The sequence below is a fragment of the Mobula hypostoma genome, chromosome 8 (assembly GCF_963921235.1).
Source record: "Mobula hypostoma chromosome 8, sMobHyp1.1, whole genome shotgun sequence".
Lineage (NCBI taxonomy): Eukaryota > Metazoa > Chordata > Chondrichthyes > Myliobatiformes > Myliobatidae > Mobula > Mobula hypostoma.
The window spans coordinates 47,479,780-47,503,846 of record NC_086104.1 but is presented as its reverse complement, the minus strand read 5'-3'; the positions used below and the strand labels follow the sequence as shown (position 1 = coordinate 47,503,846).

General features: G+C 39.0%; 1 protein-coding gene across 4 annotated transcripts in view; it reads right to left on the bottom strand.

Moving 5' to 3' along the window:
* Positions 1–24,067, bottom strand: part of LOC134350514 (tyrosine-protein phosphatase non-receptor type 14-like) — a 263,210-nt gene that overhangs the window by 125,766 nt on the left and 113,377 nt on the right. For all 4 annotated transcript variants that reach the window (XM_063055788.1, XM_063055789.1, XM_063055787.1 and 1 more), the window contains one exon: positions 11,948–12,117. In XM_063055788.1, coding sequence (XP_062911858.1) covers positions 11,948–12,117 — 170 coding nt within the window. The remainder of the gene's footprint in view (positions 1–11,947; positions 12,118–24,067) is intronic.

Below are 24,067 nucleotides of genomic sequence, written 5' to 3'. Positions count from 1 at the left end.
ATTTATGAGATAGGCATTAGAGTCACTGATCAGCCTTCCACAGAGATGTTAGCAATAAGAACAAATTCCACTGCCTTGCTCTAAGTTCATTGCTTTCATTGTCAGAGGTCAGAAACATCAATGAAAAAAAAGAGCCAGGTTGAATGGTCAGGATTGTATTTCATGCAATGTGCTAATATATCTCAATTATCCACACTGTAGAAACAACTTTCCTGCTTGGACTTGAATGGCAAAGAGGAAAATATCACAATTTCCAGTTGCAAATTGAAGCAGAAAAGCAATCAGTCTAGCTGGAAATCTGGCTGCATCCAAAGAGACACATATTTGGTACATTAGATCAAACTAATACCTCCCTCAATGGCTCTGCATTAACATATGCCTCTGCAAAACCACCGTCCCTTTGGGAGGCCAAGGCTGATTAATATAATTCTTGGATTGACTCAACAGAACAAAATGTCTTCAATAATCTTGTTACATCTTAATTAATTAGCAAAGACTGAAATTGCTCCAAGACAAGCACAACAGAAGTTCAAATGGATATAAAAACTCAGTACAGGATGAAATAACCTACTTCCTTGAAGCTATTTGCGCATGACCTACTCATATGTGGTTTACAAAGACAAACAGCGTCCTTTTACAGATCTTCTAAGATGTGGTCGACGAAGCATTTTCCCCAACAATTACAAGCTTGTTGATATGTATAGATGATCCAATCTGACAGATGACAGAAAAATTCACCCATACTAGAATCACTGGTTGCATGAGCAGTACAAATTTACTCAGATAATTTTCACTCCACTCCCTTCAATCTGCCACATTCTTTTGAATGAGAGAATTGGAGAAAAGCTACCCCTAAAAGCTCGTTATCATTCAACAGATGGTATTTCCGTGAACAAAGCCCTTGCTCACAGTATGGAGAACAGTTAATGAAAACAATCAGAATCGGGTTTATTATCACTAACACATGTCCCAGGACTTGTTGGTTTTGAGGCAGCAGTATATTGCAAGATGTTAAAAAGTTACTATAAGTTACAATAAAAAGTAAAAATAAATAGTAAAAAGAGGAATAGCGAGTTAGTGCTCATGGGTTCAGGAACGTACAGAAATCTGATAGCCGAGAAGTTGGCCCTGAAACATTGAGTGTGGGTCATCAGCGTCCTGTACATCCGCTCTGATGGTAGCAATGAGAAGATGGCATATTCCAGCTGGTGAGTGTCCTTAATGATGAACGCCAGCTTCTTGAGGGACTGGCTTTGGAAGATGTCCTCAATGGTGGGGAGGGCTGTGTCCACTATGGAGCTGGTTGAGACTACAATCCTCATTAGTCTCTTGGGATCCTAGGCATTGGAGGCTACATAACAGACTGTAATGCAACCAATTAGAATGCTCTCCACAGTTAATCTGTAGAAATTTGCTGAAATACTGAATCTCCTTAAAATCCTAATAAAACCTAGCCACTAAAATGCCTTCCTTGTTATCATATCGATATGGAGGGCCCAGGATAAACCCGCTGAGATGTTAACACCCAGGTCGTGAAGCTGCTCAGCTTTCCACTGCTGACTCTCAGTGAGGACTGTCATGTGTTCTTCTGGCTTCCCCTTCCTCAAATCCATAAACAATTGCTTGGTCTTGGTGACAATGGGTGCAAAGTTGCTGATGTAACACCACTCAACCTCTATCCATCTCTCTTGTACACAACTGCTATGGACGTCAAAAATCTTTGCAACGGATGGTTCAATAGGTACAACTATAACTTGAAAAGAAATTTCTTTTTTGTCTGGAGGTAACTAAGATATTGCACAACCCTGCACAATGGAGAAGGAAAATGTGTCTGCAGCTACAAATGATCATCACGTGAGATAGATGCAAATTCGATCCGAATTTCTTTGATGTGCAATTAACAATCCCACAGACCAGCTTGTCCGTCACATTGGCAAACCTTCTACCCAAAACAGCATTTGACGTTACTGGCACAGAGCAGCACCTGGCATCTAGAGAGGTCAGATGAAAATCAAATCTCCACTTCACAATCTCAGGTGTTTAACTGATTTTTCTCTCTTTGCTGCATGTGGTCAAGGAATTCAATGAGATCTGTAGAAACTACCTGAAGTACCAATCATAATATTAGTGAAGGCTAGTAATTAACAGATAACCAAAAGGATAATAAAATTCTGACAACACTGAAGAAAATGTGCTTCTCTGACCCATGCAAGCTTATCTAAGTGTAATCCAGTTAGGCCCATTCTCTGACTTCTCCCTCCACAGCAATGAAAATATGTTCCTTGACAAAGTTCTGTGTTTTTTATTCCACAATTCACACCCGATGTAGTTGTTAGATATGTCAATCTTAAACTCGTTGACTATTTATTTAGGGATAGAGCACAGAATTTGTATTCCGAGATACAACACAGTCAGGGTTAAAAGGAGGATCACAAAAACAATTTCAGAACTGAATAGCTTACCACTCAGAGTGACGAGTGCTTGAAGGATCTGGGCCTGTATTCACTAAAATTCAGAAGAATGAGAGGTGGCCTAATTGAAACCTATCGAATGGTGAAAGGCCTCGACAGAATGGATCTGGAGAGGATGTATCCTATGGTGGGAGAATCTAAGACAAGAATAAAGAAGTGTCCTTTTCAAACAGAGATAAGGAGGAATTTCTTTAGCCAGAGAGTGGTGAATCTATGGAATGTGTTGTCACAGGCAGATGTGGAGACCAAGTCTTTATGTATATTTAAGGCAGAGGTTGATAGACTTCTGATTGGTCAGTCCATGAAGAGATATGGGAAGAAGGCAGCAGATTGTGGCTGAGAGGAAAAATGAATCAGCCATGATTAAATGGCAGAGCAGACTCAATGGGCCAAATGGCCTAATTCTGCTCCTTTATCTTATGGTCTTAATAAGCCCTTCTGGCCCTACGAGCCACGCTGCTCAGCAATTCCTGATAACTCCAATTTAACCCTAATCTAATCACAGAATAATTCACAATGACCAATTAAAATCATAAGACATAGGGGCAGAATTAGGCCATTTGGCCAATTGAGTCTGCTACGCCATTCAATCATGGCTGATCCCTCTTTCCCTCCTCAGCCTCACTCCCTGGTGTTCTCCCCATAAACACTGGTATCTTGCCCAATCAGGAACCTATTAAGCTCTACCTTAAATACACCTAACAACCTATCCTCCACAGCTGCCCATTGTTACAAATTCCAGAAGTTCAACACCATCTGGCTAAAGAAATGTCTCTGCACCTGTTTTAAATGGATGCCCCTCTATCCTGAGGCTGTGCCCTCCTGACTTACCCCCTCCCCCACCCCTCCCCCATGGAAAACATCCTTTTCACATCTACTCTGTCTAGACCCCCTTCATCCTTCTAAACTCCAGCAAGTACAGACCCAGAGCCATCAAACGTTCCTTGTATGGTAACCCTTTCATTCCTGGAATCTTTCCTGTGAACCTCCTCTGGACTTTCTCCAATGCCAGCACATCTTTTCCAAGGTGAGGGGCCCAAAACTGTTTATAATACTCAAGGTGAGACCTCACCAGTGACCTATAAAGCCTCAACATCACATCCCTGCTCTTGCCTTCCAGACCTCTTGAAATCAATGCCAGCAATGCATTTGCCTTCCTCATTACTGACTCTACCTGCAAGTTAACCTTTAGGGTGTTCTGCACATGGACTATCAAGTCCCGTTGCATCTCAGAGTTTTCGATTTTCTCCCCCTTTAGAAAATAGTCTGCATTTATTTGTACTACCAAAGTGCATGACCACGTATTTTCCAACATTGTATTTCATTTGCCACTTTCTTGCCCACTCTCCTAATTTAAGTCCCTTTGAAGCCTACCTGTTCCCTCAACACTACCTGCCCCTCCACCAGTCTTCATATCATCTGCAAACTTGGCAACAAAGCCATCTATTCCATCATCTAAATCACTGACATATAGCTTAAAAAGAAGCGATCCCAACACCGACCCCTGCAGAACACCACTAGTCACTGAGAGCCAACCAGAAAAGGATCCTTTTATTCCCACTCGCTGCCTCCTACCAACCAGCCAACCATGCCAGTAACTTTCCTGTCATACCATGGGCTCTTAACTTGGTAAGCAGCCTCATGTGTAGCACTTTGTCAAAGGCCTTCTGAAGTTCAAATATACAACATCTTCTGCATCGCCTTTATCTATCCTACTTGTAATCTCCTCAAAGAATACCAACAGGTTCAGCAGGCAAGATTTTCCCTGAAGGAAACCATGCTGACTTTGTCCTATCTTGTCTTGTGTCACCAAGTACTCCATTACCACATCTTTAACAATTAACTCAAACATCTTCCCAACCACTGAGGTCAGGCTAACTGGTCTAAAATTTCCTTCTGCTGCCTTCCTCCTTACTTAAAGAGTGGAGTGACATTTGCAATTTTCCAGTCCTGCTCATGCCAGAGTCCAATGAATTTTGAAAGATCATTACTAATGCCTACCGCAACCTCTTTCAGAACCCAAGGGTGCAGTTCATCAGGCCTAGATAACATGTCGTTCAGCTTTTTGAGCACCTTCTCCCTTGTAATAGTAATTGCACTCACTTCTCTTCCCTAACAGCCTTCAACATCTGAAACACTGCTTGTGTCTTCCACAGTGAAGACTGATGCAAAATACTCATTTAGTTCAACTCCCATCTCCTTGTCCCCATTATTGTTTCTCCGGCCTCATTTTCCAGTAGTCCTAGATCCACTCTTATCTCTGTTTTTTTTTACATATTTGAGAATGCTTTTATTGGCTACTTTGATATTGTCTGCTAGCTTGCTTTCGATTTCCTCTTTTCACTCCTAATGATTCTTTTAGTTGCTCTCTGTAGGGTTTTAAAAGCTTCCCAATCCTCTGCCTTCACAGTAAATTTTGCATTGTTATGCCCTCTCTTTTGCTTTTACATTGCTTCTCTGCAGTCATCCCTGACAGCATCTCCTCCCAATTTACTTTGGCCAACTCCTCTTTCATACCACTGTAATTTCCATTACTCCACTGAAATACTGCTATGTCAGACTTTACCTTCTCCCTATCAAATTGCAAATTGTACTCAATCATATCATGATCACTGCCTACTAAGGGTTCTTTTACCTCAAGCTCCTTAATCACCCATGGTTCATTACACAACACCCAATCCAGTATGGCTGACCCCCTAATAGGCTCAATGACAAACTGCTCTTAAAAGCCTTCTCATAAGCATCTCGCTCTCTTGAGATCCATTACCAACCTGATTTTCCCAATCAACCTGTAGGTTGAAATCTCCCATGATTATCATAACATTGTCCTTTAGACATGCGTTTTTTATTTTCTGCTGTAACCTGTGGTCCACACCCCAGCTACTTTTGGGAGGCCTGTGTATAACTGCCATCAGGGTCCTTACCCTTGCAGTTTCTTAACTCAACCTACAAGGGTTCAACATTTTCTGAATCTATGTCTGATCTTTCTACTGATTTGACACCATTCTTTACCAGCCACCCGCTCTCTCCCTCTGATACAACGTGTAACCTTGGACATTTTGCTCCCAACTGCAAGCATCCTTCAGCCACGATTCAGTGATGGCCACAACATCATACCTGACAATCTGCAGCAGTGCAACAAGATCATCCACCTCATTTCTTATACTCCGTGCATTGAGATATAATTGTATTTTCTATCCTTTTTGATTCTGCATGTCTAATGCACTGACACTCACCCTGCTGGCAATGATTTTGACCTATCAAAGGCATCTGCTTGCCTTTCCTGACAGTCTGACTGCATGCTATTGTTGCTTTTTTTTAAAAAAAACTATTCTTCTATCATGAGTCCCTTCACTCCAGTTCCCACATCCCCTCCACGGCCAAATTAGCTTAAACCTTCCCCAACAACTAACAAGCCTGCTCATGAGAATGAACCTACCATGCACACCTTTGACTCTGGGAAGAAACTGGAGGACCCGGAGAAAACCCATGCATTCCATAGGGAGAATGTACAGAGAGTCAGTCCTCAAGAATACAGGCTTGTTTTACTTAGCTCCAGCTCAATGTACTGTGTAATGAATTAATCTGCATGAATAGTGTACAAGACAAGCTTTTCACAGTATGTCAGTACATGTGACAATAAACCAATTTCAGTGGGAGAGCATAAATAAAACAGGAAGGACGTAAGGAGATTTTCTTTATCCTACCACAGAGAACAACTGACTAAAAGATATAGAAGCATTTAAGATGAAGTACAATAATCATTCATGGAAAAAACGGATAGAAGATAGAACAAGCTCGGGTTAATTAAAAATCCCTGAAATCATCTCGGCGAAATACTATGCCTCTATTCTACAAAAACAGATATCTCTATGTTACATGGCAGGTTGGGAGTGGGGGGGGGCGGGGGGGGGGTTGTGTTCCAGAAACAGTCCATATTATAAATTTTGCAATGGAAAGTCATGTCATCTGCACATGCATCAAGAAACAAAGTGAAATTTTAGGTATTTACACTTTTAATGCAATTTCCATGAGAGCAAATTTAATTCCATATTCAATGTTTTGGATAGCAAATTGTAAATTCTGAAAGGGCGAGTTTCTGAACAGCCATAACACTAATGTCACCTGTATTATGTAATTCTAATCAACTGATTGGTTTTACCTAAACCATTAGAATTGTATGCAGCTTTAAAAAAAAACTTAATGTATAAATGGAGATACAAATGGAATGATCACACATTAAAAACTTTGAACGGTATAAGTAATTTTGTGATAAATAAAACTTTAATTTTGCTTCTCATTCCACGGAGGCTGCCTGTCTTGCTGAGTGTTTCCAGCCATTTTTATTCTATGAATTATTTTAAACATTTTGTATTTAAGAAAGCATTAAAACTACAGAGAATTGAGAAATGAGTCCATGAGCTGGGGCGCTGGTGGGTTTCGCGTAAAAACGACAGGCGTCCACACTAGGCGTTTTTGAAAATACCTCCATCCACATTAGAACGGATATTTGGGTGAATCTCCTCCCACTGAGCATGCGCAGGACACACAGAAAACAAGCGAAGAGGAAACGGTATACTTGGTGCGTATTTGTCCAGTTACAGACTAGAAAAACTTAAAAGGAAATTGCCAAACGAAAAACTTGGTGCGCATTTGTCCAGAAACATTTCCTATAGCCATAGTCTCTTCACCGATTAAAGGGCAACAACTACAACTAAATGCAATAAGGCTTACTACTGGGCAAAAGTGAAATTTGCTGTTACCTCATTTGTTTGCCTTTACTTTTGCCATGTCTTTGTGTATTATTTTGCTGTATTTAACATGTGCAATAAAACGAGTTACTGGGCAAAAGTGACAATTGCATCTATTGAATGTTTGCACAATCAGTACATTAATAAAGCACCTTGTTAAATGTATAAAGCATGTGTGCATCAGTGTTATCTTGTATTTCCATACAATGTTACATCAGGCTGTTACACATCTATTGTCAGATATTGTTGTCGCGTTGGAGGTTGCGTTCAAGAAAACGATGAAATGCCACGCTGCCGCCACCATTTGTTCAGGCACGTCATGACAGCGGTTTTAAAAATAGGCGGTTACCCCGTACACACTACACCAGATATTAGGCGTTTTCAGATTTATTCACTCTGGAGAGCGTTTCTGAAAAGCTCCGTTTTCGAGGCAGGAAAACGCTGTTTCAGTGTGGACAGTGGGTTAAAACGAAGAGAAAAGGCTTCAGTTACGGATTTATCTGGACTAGCGTGGACATAGCCTAAGGGACGTTGACCGTGGAATGATTGTTGTGCCAGATGGGGTGTTGAGTATAACACCTGGAATTTTCACACGTAACATTCTTTAGAGCTTACAGAGAATGATACGAAAAACAAAAACACCCAGTGAGTGACAGCTCTGCGGGTGAAATGCCTTGTTAATGACAGAGTTTAGAGGAGAATAGCCAGGCTAGTTCAAGGTGACAGTAACTCAAACAACTATGTGCTACAACAGTGGTGTGCAGAAGACCATCCATGTATGCACAACCCATTGAGCCTTGAAGTGGATGGGCTACAGCAGAAGAGTATAAACATGCAGAAATAAACTCAATGGCCAGTTTATCAGATGCCCTCTGTACCTAATAAAGTAGCCACTGAGTGAAAGCATTTCAATCTTAAAACTATTAACAATAGACCATGGAAAGTTTCCTGATGGAAATGATCCCTGTCTGCGTTCTTTCAGTTTTCCTCTCTGTAGCACTGAAATTGCTTTCCTTATAATGTGCCTATATCACTACTTATTGAAAATTGAAGAGGAACAGAAAATGCTAGAATATTTAGTGGGTCAGGCAGCACTGTGGAAAGAGAAACACTCAATATTTCAGGTCTGAGACCCTGTGTTAAAAATGGAACAGAAAAAAACAAATCACTTTCTCTGATGAAGGGACCTCAGCCTGAAATGTTAATCCTTCCTTTCCACAACAACTCTTTCTGGTCTGCTGAGGGTTTCTTGCAGATATTCTGTTTTGATGTCACTCCAAAAATGGAAATCAATCCTCCCTCGTACAGAATATTAAATTCCAGTTCAGATTTTTTACACTGCATTAGTCCCATGAGAAGAATATTTCGAATTTGCCTGTGATTAAATTTACAATGCACTGGTGAAATTTTTAAACATCAGTAAACCTCCCTTGAAGTGGATGGGTTGCTGCAGAAGACCGTACATTAAACTTGTGTATATTAAACTGGTACAATGTAGACGAGTGAATTTTTGAAATGACATTAGATGATAGACAGAATCAGCAAAAAGCTGTTGTTCTCAACAATCTTTTTACGTTTTTCCATTCTGTGTCCTGGAACTATCTGACCCAATTTCAATGTTATCTGATGGATCTTGCAGTAGAGAGACAAGGAAATCCATTCTAAGACAATTATGGAAAATCTCAATTGAAGTGGCAGTACAACATGCTTCTGCACTGCATCATTATTCTTTCAAAAGTACACCTTGCTGATATTGGGAGACCAATCTGGACAGCTTCAGAATTAACCTAATCAGACGCCTTCCACAATCCACCGGATGTGTTGCAGCTTTCCATGAATGTATGTTTCCAGCACTGAGTTGTTGGCTGCAATCTATTACTGGAGATGCTTTTATGGCTATAGCTGCCTATTCCCAGTAGATGATGGACTCTGGGTAATAAAAATACAACAGTGCCATCACATCCTCTCTGATGAACAATGTCTTCACTGTGACGCATGTTGCGACGTGAGAAGACTTTGGCCACAGTTTTATTCCTGCATTGCTCCTGCGTGGTGGTCAAAGCCACTTTAATTCTCAATTTCCTCATTTTTTTTTCCAAACAATGGCAGCAGATCATTGCCCAGTTTTCTGCTCAAAGTAGGATCAGAAAGTTTCCCCAAGCATTATCTTTGGAAAAAATTATTTTATCTGCTATACTCCAGTGAGAAACAGGAAGCAGCTCAGGATTTGCCAGTGTTGCTGATGTACCACAGCTACGTATAGCTGAATAACCTGTATTGTTATATGGAGAGATAACGTTTCTTCTCCTTTGATATGCAGGTTGTGGCGAATTATAAGAAGAACTTCATCACAGTGAATACCATATTTCTGGCATGCACACATGATTCCATGTTCCCTTGGGCATCGGAATAAACAGATGTTTTCAGTGGCCGGCACAACTTGGAAGGAGGGACTCTGGAGGACAAGGGCGATCCTACTCAAGAACATTGTTTTCTCCTTCCAGTAATTATTTTTTCTCTTTTTATCTTTTCCCCTTCCCTCTTCTTCCATTCCCTACTCTGGCCACTGACCTCTTCTCCTCACCTGCTTATCAGCTCCCCTGGTGCCCCTCCCTTGGTCCACTCTCCTCTATCAGATTCCTTACCTTTCCCAGCCACCTGGCTTCACCTATCACCTTCTGGTTTGTCCTCCTTCCCCTCTCTCCACCTCTTTTCTTTGGTGTCTTCTCCTTCCTTCCCAGTCCTGAAGATGGGTACTATGCAAGTACAGGAATTATTACGGAAATTTGTGCAAGTCAAAAATTCTGCAGCCTACATTAGTACAAGGGGACATGCAGAACATGCCAGCTGGATGTGGAGGTTTCATCACTGCCTTGTTGCATGCAATGCAACCTTGTCAGTTGAAGACATCAGCCAGTGCTGGAGGAAGATTGGCAAGGCACTCTACATCTTGAGAGCTCCAAGTCAGAGTGTGGAGGAGACCAACAGGAGGAGGAAGAAAATAGTTGCAGAGGGGCGTCCCAGCAAATATTAGGCTTCTGGAAGTGGAGCCTGCAACATAAAATATCCTAACGCAAACCAAGTGGCTCATTCCGTTTAGAAGCACATCCTTGGATGTGTCGGCTGTTAATGCAAATGAAGCAAATTTCACTGTGTGCTTCAACGTGCAAGCGATAAATAAATGAATCTGAATCTCTCACAGAACACCAATAGTCAATGGAAAAGACAGATAATGCATTATCCTGCTCGCATTCTGTTGTGCACGCTTATGCTCACTGAACATAACACACAAATCGCTGAATTCCTGCTCCAAACATTGTAACTACTTGTTGATCAATGGTTCTTCACTGAAAGATCAGAGACCTCTGAATTGTGGTGTGCAGACTATCCTGACATAGCTGCTGAGAACATAAAGTTTCTTTCGGCATTGCTCTGTGCTGTGGGGATTCACACTGCTCTAAGAGACCACTGGAGCTACTTCATGTCACTTCAATGGGTTTCTGCACTCTTTGCCCCGTGGATGGACGTACACACGCATACATACACACACACACACACACAATCCCAAATCAAGAAAAGTAAATGCTCCCATCTTTCCTGTATGTGAGGATCTGACAGTCCCTTTGAGTGAATGTGAAAGTAATTTCTCTCCCTTATAATTGCCGAATAGGTTGAATGGAGGTTTGGTATAACGGGTGACTGATGGCCAATGCTGATTCCGTTGGCTGAAGGGCTTGCTTCAGTGCTATATCTGGTTTGGAGAGTATGCATTATGATCAGAGATTAAGGGAGCTAGGCTTTACTCTTTGGAGAGAAGGAGGATGAGAGGAGACATGATAGAGGTATACAAGATATTAAGAGGAATAGATAGAGTGGACAGCCAGCGCCTCTTCCCCAGGGCGCCACTGCTCAGTACAAGAGGACATGGCTTTAAGGTAAGGGGTGGGAAGTTCAAGGGGAATATTAGAGGAAGGTTTTTACCTCAGAGAGTGGTTGGTGCGTGGAATGCACTGCCTGAGTCAGTGGTGGAGGCAGATACACTAGTGAAGTTTAAGAGACGACTAGACAGGTATATGGAGGAATTTAAGGTGGGGGGTTATATGGGAGGCAGGGTTTGAGGGTCGGCACAACATTGTGGGCCAAAGGGCCTGTACTGTGCTGTACTAATCTATGTTCTATCTCTCCATGAGATGATACATCCTTCATAGCAGATGAAGTGTGCATCAACCATCAAACTGGTCTGTGGCCTGCTGTGCTTTACTGAATCTTACAGTGCAAAGTGTAAGGTTATGCACAAAACCGGGCAAGGGTCTGCTAGAATTAAACTGGTAATGTTTCAGCACCTATTTCTAGATACAAGTTACTTTTATTCCATTTCAAATTGGATTTTGATCAACATGGACTAACCAGATCAAACTGTCTATTTGGGTTGTGTAGCTCTACGACTCTATTATTACAATATTGAAAGGATTCAAAAATGCAGAGAAATTTCAGGAAAAAAACCTGCATCAGAACTAATGGAAAATTTTGACCCAACATATTAACCATTCCTTTTCAGTACACTTGGAGCAATTCCAAGTTTTGATTACCGTTCTCCAAGAAGCATGAATAGCCTTTGAATTGTCTATTGTTACTTAACGAGAACCTTGGCTGGAGGGCAGAATTCTCTCCCTGAACACAATCTACAAGGCAGTAAATGAAAGTGAATTTTTGGGCTTTCTGTACCTTGTGACCTCTTGCTGTAGTCTTGACACACTGGGTACGTAGAACATCACTCCGAAGAAGAGGAGAGGTTCATTGGCAAATTTGTCCAGTTGCTTTTTCAGAGCTTTTTCTAACTCCACCCATCGTCCCTGCTGAGTCTTACTGAGGAACCAAAGTCCGAAATAATGAGTCTGGTAAAAGAAACAGAGAGAATTATATGATAATGAACTATATTTCAATCCTCTGATTCCAAGTATACACAAATTAGGAATTAGAAGAGGCATTACAGTCTGTTACTTTTAGAAAATGAATAATGTTAATATAAAAATAGATGGTAATTTGCTGCTGAAAAAAATAAACATGATCATCTCTGAATTAAGAGTAAACTCCATTCAAGGTTCCCTTTGTTCCCTGCCATAATGGAATGATTTCCAAGACATGACCCAGAAATTGTTTCTTATGGAGAAAATTATTCAAATGTCAGTAACTCTAAAAATAGAAACTGATTTCCTTCAGAAATGTACAATTCACAAAACCTCACACTTCATTTCATAGATAGATATGCATCATTTACTATTTTTTGAACCTCAAACAAAATTCAAAGAAGCAAGCACAGTTTTGTGGTTTTCTGTCTGAATTTTTCCCACCCTCTATATTAGCTATTACTGACGAACCAAATCTTGATATATTTGGCCAAGAATGGATTTAATTTCCAAACAACCCACCCAACTACCCTATCAAGCATCTCATGTGGGAGAGCCCACACATCTCCACACAGGTCTCAATAGTTCCCTCAGACCCAACAGAATGGAAATGTGTTATTCTTGTCCTTGAGAACCTCCTTAACACACCTGTTCAATCTATAGTACATCTTCCACAATTGGTATTTCAAATTCAGACTTCCAGCATTTGCAGTATTCTATTGGTAATTTTCGTTCAATTGGGCAATATAGCAAAATGCAGCTGTGCCATCTTTAGTACAGAGTGCTGGGGAGGGGCAAAAAGTAATATAATTAATCTCCTGCAACTGATGACGTATTTCAAATAGTTGACTATTTTTTAATACTAGTTTACTTTCTACAACAGAAGAACTGGCAACAGGACAACTTGATTGTTTGCAAACATTTGCAGAAACAGTAAGTCTCATTAATTTGTTTTTTATTTTAAAAAAAAATAGAAGTTGCTGGCCAGGCCATATAGCAAACAGATTGGCAAGTATCAACGGTTCAAGTCTGAAGATAGCCAGACTCATTTCTTTGGACTTTCCTATGTTTCCAAACCCTGCTCCTGTTCTCTCTCCCTGAGGGAAAGGCAGACCCGCCTGGCAACTTGGTATTCACTCACCAAATTCCACACCCCCACCCACATCTTACTCCGGTTGCCCTCACTGGTCCAAAAGAGAGTGCAGATTTTTACACATACTCTTGCATCACCATTTTGCTGTCTCTTGTTCGTTTCCTGGCTACCAGGTCTTCCTGTTTATGTCCTGTGCCACCTCCACAGGATTTCTATACAAAACTTTCCACATTACTCTCACGGTTTCAGGCCATATTTTGAAAAGTGTTGCCTCCAGGATATAGAATCTATTTATTTCTTAATTTTTCCCAGCAGAGAAAAGCTAGATAATTGGAAAGATATGCATCTGGCAGCCTGACACAAAAACTTGTTCTGAACTCAGCCAGGTCAGGATAAGTGAGTCATCAAAAATTTGCTATTCATTTTATAACATATTGTTTGGTTTGAGGCCGCGCAACTCGTATTTGATGATATTTAAGAACAGTTAATTGACAACATTTGTTTCTTAAAGTTAAGATATCCTGTTGATACTCTGGTAGAAATGGCTAGCTCTGATACAGACAGAAAGAACAAATGACCTAAGTTGGAGGTGTTCAATCCAAAAAAGAGTTATTGCACTCAGATGGAAAATGAGGTTTTGTTCCTCAAACTTACTACTTAGTGCTAGATCTGAAGGTGATATTGTCCAGAAGATTCTGAGGTCAAAAATGAAATGAAAATATTATGGCTGTAGATGTTTTATAGACAAGGTCAGACTGCACCAGCAAACATGGCAAGTAAGAATTAACAAAGGAACTTGGGCACATGCTTTCCTTTTGCATAGCAGACTGGTCTGAACTGGTTTAGATTTTTAAAAAAATACCTGAACAGATATTAAATGAATCACAGGTTTGCAGACAAATAAACTACAGAAGTATAGAACCAAGCACGGTACACAGAAAAACGGGTGATAATACAAACATAAGATTAAAGAAAGCTAGAACTGCAAGGGAAAACACAAAACATCAATCCAGACCCTAATCCTAAAATTGACCCTTGGTTTTAAGCGTGCAGGGGGTCACATACAGAGAGGTCAGAGCAAGAGAGGAAGAGGCTTTCTGCTGTACATCATCGAGCTGTGACTTTGGCTCAGTTTTTCTTTTTTACTTGACCGATCTGCTGGTCATGTTGCACAGCTCTGTTATTAGCAACATAGAACACAAAAAGCTCTATTTACCCATTTGATGCAGTCTCACACTATCAAAGATATTCCTCATCTTATTCATTCCCTCCCACCACATTCTTCACAAATTCTTTTTGTCTCCTTTTCCCTGTTCTAACAAAGGGACTTCAACCTGATACCTCAGCTCAGTTTCTTTTTCCAGGGATGCTGTCTGACCTGCTGAGTCTTTCTAATATTTTGCATTTTGATTTTATTCCTTTGTTCTTTAAACATGGTAGTGTTGGTAAAACAGATAAGCTTGAAAGGGCTCTTCATAGGTTATTGTAAGATGCAATCACATAGATTGGACATGGAATTACTAGTAAACTAGATCAGGTTTCTCGTGATTTTCATTACTAACATGTTGGCATTTATTTCACCAAATTCCAGATAATTAACCAAATTAAAATTCCATATCTCACCACAGCAGCTTGAACTCAGGTGCCTAGAACTTGTCAAGTAATCCATGGCCCATCTCTTCCCAAAACTATAAATCCCAATATGTAATCTTTCAGCATCACTTGGTATTCCCAATTTCAAGCACCGGTTGTTTATCCATCTATGGATTGATATGAGTCGGTGTCTTTGGAATAACTAAATGTGTACAAGTAGAAATTCCTTTCAATTCCAGATCTTAAGAAGCATGTTTCATAATCGCTCACACTGATAAAGTCAAAGGATTTGGTGAAGTCAAAGGAAGATGCGTCTGGAGATTGATACTGCTCTCTACATCCCTCTTGGTGCTAACATTGTGCCTTAACGTTGTGCTTGCTCTCCATATTGTACTGCCCAGACTTGCATAACTAAACAGCGAGGACACAATATCCATGGTTGACCCTGACCGACTGAGGCTTTACTGTGCCTTATGAAGATGGAATCCATAATAAGATTTCACTTGGGAGGCCTTGGCTGAGGAGGGTCCTTTGACCACATAATGGTAGAGAGATCCCTTACTGCAATCACACAGTCTCATTTCTTGCAAATAGTGCTAAACTTTGCTATATTATCTTCATTAAGTCCCTTCTTAAAAGTTTATCATGAGTAAGTCTGCTGGCTGTTACCTTGCCCATCTCGAAGCATTTCACTTACTATAAAGGTAGATAAATTTCTGTTCCTATTTTAGCCCAACTTTATTGTTTTTCATCTCTCATCCACCATCTATTATTTTAACTCCACCTTCCATTATTTGAATTTCACTGCTTCCCTTAATTGAAATTTCTAATCTTGTGCTCCATTTATCCTTTTTTTGCCAAAAAAAAATTCCAAGCTTCCTCAAATTTGCTCCATATTTTCACAATAATGCAATGTTTTACTCTGTACTCCCTGCAGTTCTCTATTACATTTGCCACAGCTCCACTTTTCCATACAGCAGAAAAATATCCCGTAATCATTACTCATTCTGACAATACTGAAGTCTTCTCTGTAACTACTCTGCATTACCATTCACCACAAGCTGCTTCACCTGCTCATCACCACCAATTCCTCCAAGGGCTTAATTGTTTCCTCTCTTAATGACTCATTCCCTCCATTACTCAAGTGTTACTTAACTTATCCCTGCAAATCACTGCAATATTCAGCTCCACTCAATAAAGAACCTAAAACTTTTATGTTTAGCCCCAACGTATATTTATAAATTGCAACAGCCCTTTTTATATTCTATACTTATCTATAAATTAATTTGCACATATACATAATAACTTACAATAAATATCACATTTAATGTTCTTTTCCAAAAGTCCCTCGTAGTGCTTTTTGTCTTCTGTTTAATGAAACGATGCCACTGATTATAGTTGCTTCTTTCTCTATTGTTACTTATTCCCCACTTTCCTGCGTCTGAAAGAATCTTTTGAACAGCCTTCCACTCTATTATATTTTTTTTATCAACTGTACACAAACAGCCTCACAATTTGCCATAATTAGCAATTTGGACACCCTTCCAATGACCTGAATTCTTTTGGTGGAGTTCACGGTGATGTAAAAATGACTGCAATTGCTAAAACGCAGTGATGCTTAACTTCATTTATTTCAAGCCAGCTCTCAGGTATGCTTTCCAAAGAGGGACCCAAATAAGCTTTATGCTGCATTCAGTTGAAAAGTAACTGCTTGTAAATGCCTGGATCCTGCCTTCAGGGAAGGGCCGTGTTTCATGATCACTTTGAAGTGCACGATCTGAAGTGTAACATACAGTACAAGTATGATAAAGTTACAAAGGACAAAGTTTGTCCTAACGTAGAGAGAGTCAGAACAAGTCAGCACAGATACAGGCTACTAGGCCCAAGCAGTCTATGCCAACCATGGTGCCCGCCCAACTCATCCCAATATCCTTTGTTCAGCCTAAATCCTTCTAAACCCCACACCTTCATGTATCTATTTAAGTGCTTCTCAATTTATTATACTTGCCTCAACCACTCCTTCTTGCAGCTACTTCCATCCTCTGTGTGAAAATATTGCCCGTCAGATCCCTCTTAAAACATTCCCATCTCACCCTAAATCCATGCCCCTGTGTTTGGGCTCCCCTGCTGTGAGGAAAAGACTGCAACCTTATTCATGTCTCTCAAAATATTCTAAACTTTTAAGATGACTTTCCACACAAAGCCATGCTGACTCCTCCTAAATAGACTCGCTGCCTATCCAACTACTGTTAAATCCTGTCCTTCAGAATTCCACCCCGTAACTTTCCTACCCCTGATGTCAAGCTGACTGGCCTGCAATTCCCTAGCTTGTCCTTGCTATCCTTCTTAAACGACTGAGCAAAATTGGCCACCTTCCATTCTTTGGGAATTTCACCAGTAGCTAACGATGAAGCAAATATCTCTGCAAGAACCTCTGTAATTTCTTTTCTAGCCTTCTACAAAGTCCAAAGATGTACTTTGTCATGCCCTGGGTATTTATCCATCTTAATGTGCTGTGAGGCGTAAAATGCCTCTTGCCTACATGAATGTTCTTCAAATATCTTCACTTGTTTCCCTCAATCTCTTGAGCAATTATGATTTTCTCCTCTGTAAACCCTGGGGAGAAATATACATTAAAAGTCCCACAAATCTGATCTCTAGGGGGCCCTACTCCCTCCCCATCACCCTTTTACTCTTAACATATTAACAAATCTTCAGATTTTTCTTAACCTTGCCTGTGTGACCCATCTGATCTTCTCTTTGCCCTCCTGATTTAAGAGTATCTTAAGTGTCAATCCCTTGATGACTTTAAAAAAATTAAGATCCTCTTAAATCAGGAGGGCCAATTGGAAAAACAAACACTTATTTGTAACTTAACTTTGAGTGATCAAGCTTTTCAAAAAATACTTCATGCTATATGGAATTCTCATAAGTAGTACTTAACAAATAGAAGTTCAGAATGATCAAAAATCCCATTATCCAGAACACTGGTTTGTTAATATCTTAGTAATATGTGACCAAAGAAACCTTACTCACAAAGTGGTGCATACAAAGAATGGAGTTTGGGACTGGTTTTAATCACAAACTGTTGAAGCTCATCAACATACAAAGTCCTAAATTCAGTTGATTGCTGCATTGAGTTGGTGCAAGGTAAAAATACTACAATGAACCTGAAATCACATATGCCTAGAAATGTATGTGCTGGCACAGGTGTGAATGGGACCTTTATGTGGTGTGCCAGATCAGATGGCATTCACAGCTGAGTTACTTTAATTGATTACTTTTAAGATGTACCATTGGCAACCAAAGGCAACAAGACAAGAAAGGGAAATAGTGTCAGTCAGAGGAGATATTGGGTTTGGAAATGGAAGTGCATGAGAAAGAGCGTTTATTTCAATGCCTTTGACAGTTGCCTCCCTTATAAGCATAATTGGGGATGATGAGGGAAGGAACAGGAAGACAAGCTAAATATGTTGGATGTTCCCCAAAAGACAGAAATTACAGAAATCCAGTTGGTAAGGTCCCAGCACTATACAAAGAAATCTAATCTTCAAATCTAAAAGCCAATTTTATATACATGGGGACAGGTCAGCCAAATTATTGGCTGGTCAATTAAAGGCAACTATGGCTAGAAGACAGATCCTGAAAATTCAAAGACCTGATAGAATGGAAACAGTAGATCCTTATGAAATTAATAAGGTAATTATAAATTTCTACTCTAACCTTTATAAATCTGAATTTTCAGACAATATTACTTTTATGAATAGATTTTTGCAAAAATTGAATATACCTGAAATTTCTACCCAAGGTATGTAGATGCACATATTAAACAAGAGGAAATAGCAAGGGCTATATCCTCTTCCCAATCAGGCAAGGCTCCGGGACTGGATGGATATACAGTGGAATTTTATAAGACTTTCACTGAAATACTTACACCTTATTATGTCAAATTTTCACTGATTCTATATCCTCTGGGAATCTCCTGAAAACTTTTTATGAAGCATCAATCTCACTAATTCCTAAAAAAGAAGATGATTTATCTGAATGCGCTTCCTATATACCAGTCTCTTTACTGAATGTGGATTTCAAAATTCTTTCTAAGATTTTGGCTAATAGACTTGAGAGTATCTTACCTAGCATTATTTCCAATGATCAAACTGGGTTTATTAAAAATAGGTATTCACATTTTAATATTTGAAGATTATTAAACATTATTCACTCTTCTCCATCTAAAGAATCTGAATGTGTTGTTTCTCTTGATGCGGAGAAGGCTTTTGATAGGGTGGAGTGGTTTTACTTATTTGAAGTTTTGGAGAGATATAATTTTGGTCTGGGATTTATTTCCTGGATCAAATTGATCTATGGCTGCAGTTATAACTAATAATCAAAAATCTCCTTACTTTAGATTATACAGAGGTACTCGGCAGGGATGTCCTTTGAGCCGTTTATTATCTAACTTGGCTTTAGAACCCCTTGCTATTGCTCTTAGAGATTCCAATACTGTTCAGGGTATTAAGAGAGGGGACAAAGTACACAAGGTTTCATTGTATGCAGATGACCTGTTAGTTTATATTTCAGATCGTAGGAAATCTATTCCTTCTATGCTATCTATATTTCTGAATTTAGTAGTTTTTCTGGATATAAATTAAATTTATATAAAAGTGAGTTATTTCCCATTAATAATTATTCAGATCAGTATCATCAAGTACCTTTTAGTATTGCTAAAAATTACTTTACTTATCTTGGTATTAAAATTACTAAAAATTTTAAGGACCTATATGAATATAATTTTCTTCCATTAATTGACTACACCCAACAAATGCTTTCTAAATGGTCACCTATGACATTATCATTAATAGGTCGAATTAATGCTATTAAAATGATAGTTCTACCGAAATTCTTATATACATTTCAGGCAGTTCCTACCTTTGTTCCGAAAACGTTTTTTGATAGAATAGATTCTATAATCTTATTTTATATTTGGAATAATAAAAAATCCTAGATTGAGTAAAGATTACCGAAATTAAGAAAGGATGGTGGTTATGACTTTGCCAAATTTTAGAATGTATTATTGGGCATTAATATTCGATACATTACTTTTTGGATTAATTACTCAGACATACATGAATGTCCTTAATGGTTGGATTGAGAGGAAAACTCAGTGAAGGGGTTCTCTTTGGCCTCTTTACTGGGAGCTCCTCTTCCCTTTTTGTTTTCTAAGATTAATAGACAAGACTTTAATCCTATTATAAACATACTTTAAGAATTTGGTTTCAGTTTCATAGATTTTTTGAGTTAAGTCATTTTGTTCTTTCTAGTAATATCCATTTTAATTATTTTGTTAAACCATCAACTTTGGACAAGACCTTTTTAATTTGGAAAACCAAGGGAATAACAACTTCTTCAGATTTATTTTTACGGAACTGTTTCATGCCTTTTTCTCAGTTAGTGGATAAATATGGTTTACCTAATATACATTTCTTTAGATATTTACAAATTAGGAATTTTTTTTTACGTGGTTTGCTGCCAAATTACCCTTATGCTTATCCACCTAATATGACAGATGCTCTTTTTCATCTTAAACCACTTCAAAAAGGGTTGATAGCTATAATTTATAAACGGATATTGAATATACGAATGATATCTAAGGATAAAATTAAACGTGCCTGGGAATTGGAAGTTCAAGAGTCATTTTCAGATAATCAATAGAGTAAAATTCTTCATTTGGTTAATAACTCATCTATTTGTGCCCGTCATTCCTTGATACAGTTCAAGGCAGTACATCGGGCCCATATGTCAAAGGATAAACTAGCACGTATTTTTTCCAACATCAATCCTATTTGTGACAGATGTAATAGTGAGGTGGCCACTTTAACTCATACATTTTGGTCTTGTATAAAGCTAGACAATTTTTGGAGAAATGTTTTTAAAACATTATCAAAAGTCTTGGATCTGGACCTACAACCTAATTTACTTACGGCAATATTTGGGATTACCCTCATCGAAACCAGGAAATATTCCTGCTTCTGCTCAACATACGATAGCGTTTTCAACCTTATTGGCTAGGAGAGCCATTTTACTGAAGTGGAAGGATTCTAATCCACCTATTGTCTTTTATTGGCTCTCCTCCATTATGTCCTGATTAAGTTCAGAGAAAATAAGAAGTCAGACATTTGATACATCCTTTAAATTTGAGCAAATCTTGTGACCTTTTATTCAATATTTTCATTTGATTTGATTTATTACTCCTCCAGTTTTTTCTCAAAGTTTTAGATTTGATCAGAAAGTCTTTCTTTTACTTTTCTGGTCGTATCCTCAGAATGGACTGCCCAGTCACCTTTTTTTTTGGTATAGTGTAGTGGGTTCTTTTTCTCATTTAAAATTCAAAGATTTTTTCTTTCCTCTTGATGAACTGATAAAAGGAGAATTGCTGTTTTTTTATTATATATTATACACTAGCTTAACACTATGTATGATTTTGATAATGTCTATTTTAATCTCTGTATGGTTATTGATATATATATTTGAGATAATTCTCCTCTTGTTTGTATTTATGTTCCTTTTAAATTAATAAAAAGATTAACAAAGAAAGAGATATTGGGTTTGGAAATGGAAGTGTGTGAGAGAAGAGTTTATTTCAATGCCTTTGACAGTTGCCTCCCTTATGAGCATAGTTGGGGATGATGAGGGAAGGCACAGGAAGACAAGCTAAATATGTTGGATGTCCCCCAAAAGACAGAAATCCAGTTCGTAAGGTCCCAGCACTTTACAAACAAATCTAATCCAGGAAAGTTCTTAGGTAGTCATTCCTCAGATATTGGAGAATAACTTCCTCTGCAGGGCTCAGTATTGCTTGAGAAATTATATTGTTTGATGTTTGCCTTACAGCTTCACGAAAATGACCTATGCCGAGGTGTGCCCAGTGAAATTTTTGTACCAACATGAAAGAATATAGAATTGGTCCAAATTGTGCCACGTAATTGAATTTCCAGGCAAGCATCTGTGGAATGGCCAAACAAGTATCTAGCCCAGATTTCTATCCCCCTCAGTGATTATTCAAAGGTTTGTGCTGGAATATCTTCCCTTTTAATATTCACTGGCACTGTAAGAGATTCTTAATTATATCGCTTTTATTCACTTGGCTTAGTGTATACTTGAGAATGATCAGCTAGATGAGAGACCAGGTTGAGTCAGCGCATGGAGAAGGATGAAAATCTTTCCAAGTAAACAAAAAACAAAGTCCTTGTGACAATATTTTGATACAAAAGGTGCCAGTTGCTAAGAACTACATATGAAACAGTTGTGTAACATCTGTATTTTGTAACTGCTGACACACTGCATCATTGTCGAGGATATCATATAGACAGAATCACTATAGTTACAATTTAGATGACTATCAACGCCCACAAACATTGTGTTACCCTCCCTTGCCCTAAGTTCTCCAAGGATAAATATACAAGAGGAATAGATCACATTTGATCTATCCAGCTTTCTTCAGCGGCAGAAGTTCAACCAAAAATAATAAATGATTTTGGCATAAGTTCAAAGAAGAATTGAAATATTATACTGACAGGTTGTTCGTTAGATTAACGGGAAGGTCAGCTTCAGACAGGAGTGTGTTGATGATAGGTTGTCTGCCTTGAAAGAACCTGTGCAATCTCTGCCATGAAGAAGCACAACTTACAAGTGATTAATTAATAACATTTCAGACATGTTGTTTACATCTTTTCAGGAGAAGCAGAATGATTTGCACGTTGTGACTTGTATCTGTTACACTGTACTGTGTGGAATGCAAAGATATGGCAAAAGCACAACTTGAAAATGTGTTGAAATAGGCATCAGGGACATCAGCAGTTAACATCCATGGTATGTAAAGGCACTTTTATTTCACTGATGTCCAAATGTTTCCATAACCTTGATGAAGAGATGGCATTTGAACTATGGATCCACATTCAATATTGGCCTTTATGCAAACTAATGTAGTAATTCAGGATTTAAATGGAGCAACACCTATAGATTTTGATGTTGATCAGCAATCAAAACATTTTTGATTATTCTTCAAAGAATGTCAAAAGAAAATCTGGCATGTCTGCTTTAACCCTCGCCAATTTTTCTAGATGCATGATTGAAAGCATCTTATCCAGATGTATCACAACTTGGCATGGAAACTGCTCTCTCCAAGACAACAAGGAACTGCAGAGAGTTGCGGACACGGCTCAGCACATTATGGAAACTAACCTCCCACCCCCCCCGATGGATACTTTTCACTGCTTTGATAAAGCAACCAGCAAAATCAAAGTCCCCACCCACCTCAGACATTCTCTCTTCTTCCCTTCCTCCCATCAGGGAGAAAATACAAGCCTGTAAGCTATAAACACCAAAGCTCAAGGACAGTTTCCATCCAACCATTATAAGACTATTGTACGGTCCTGTAGTACAATAACATGGACCCTTGACCTTAATTTCTACCTTATTATGGCCTTGTACTTCATTGTTTGCCTGCACTGCATGTTCTCTGTAATGTCAGAACTTGGTTCTGCACGGTTATTGTTTTCGCTCATTGATTTACCTCAGTGATTTTATTGTGAGGTAATGTTCCGTATGTATGGCATGCAAAATTTTTCACAGTACCTCTGTACATGATATAATAGTAAACTAATTTACCAACCTTTTGATGCATTAGGGAGTCATTGCAGTGCCCAGGGTCATTCAGCAGCAAAAAAAAGACAGGGAGAGAGAAAAGTGATTATGAGAGCAAACTGAGAAGAAATATCAGAACTAACAATGTGACTTCTATGTGTAAAAAAAAGAGTAGCGAGGGTGAGAGGAGGACCACGGGAAGTGATGTCAGGGAATTAATAACAGGAAACAGGGAAATGGCAGTTATTTTACATCCACCTTCATAGTAGAAGATACTGTGAACATCCAAGCACTCTTATTGCAAATGGGAAAGAACAACTGGCAACAATCCCAAAGATAAGGAATAAAATTTTAAAAACTACATGAGACTGAAGGCAGTCTAGCTGCCAGGACCCAATAGACTGCATCCAAAGATTTTTAAGGAGGCTGCTACTAAGATGGTGGAGCCTCTGGCTGAAATTTTTCAAAATTCACCAAGTTCTTCAAGAGTACCAATGGATTGAAACATTGGAGATACTACCAAGGGTGGAGGATCTTTGGAATTCACTATTCCAGATGTCTGTGCAGACTAATTCACTAGGGATAATAAAGAGTAGGCAGATAACATCTCCT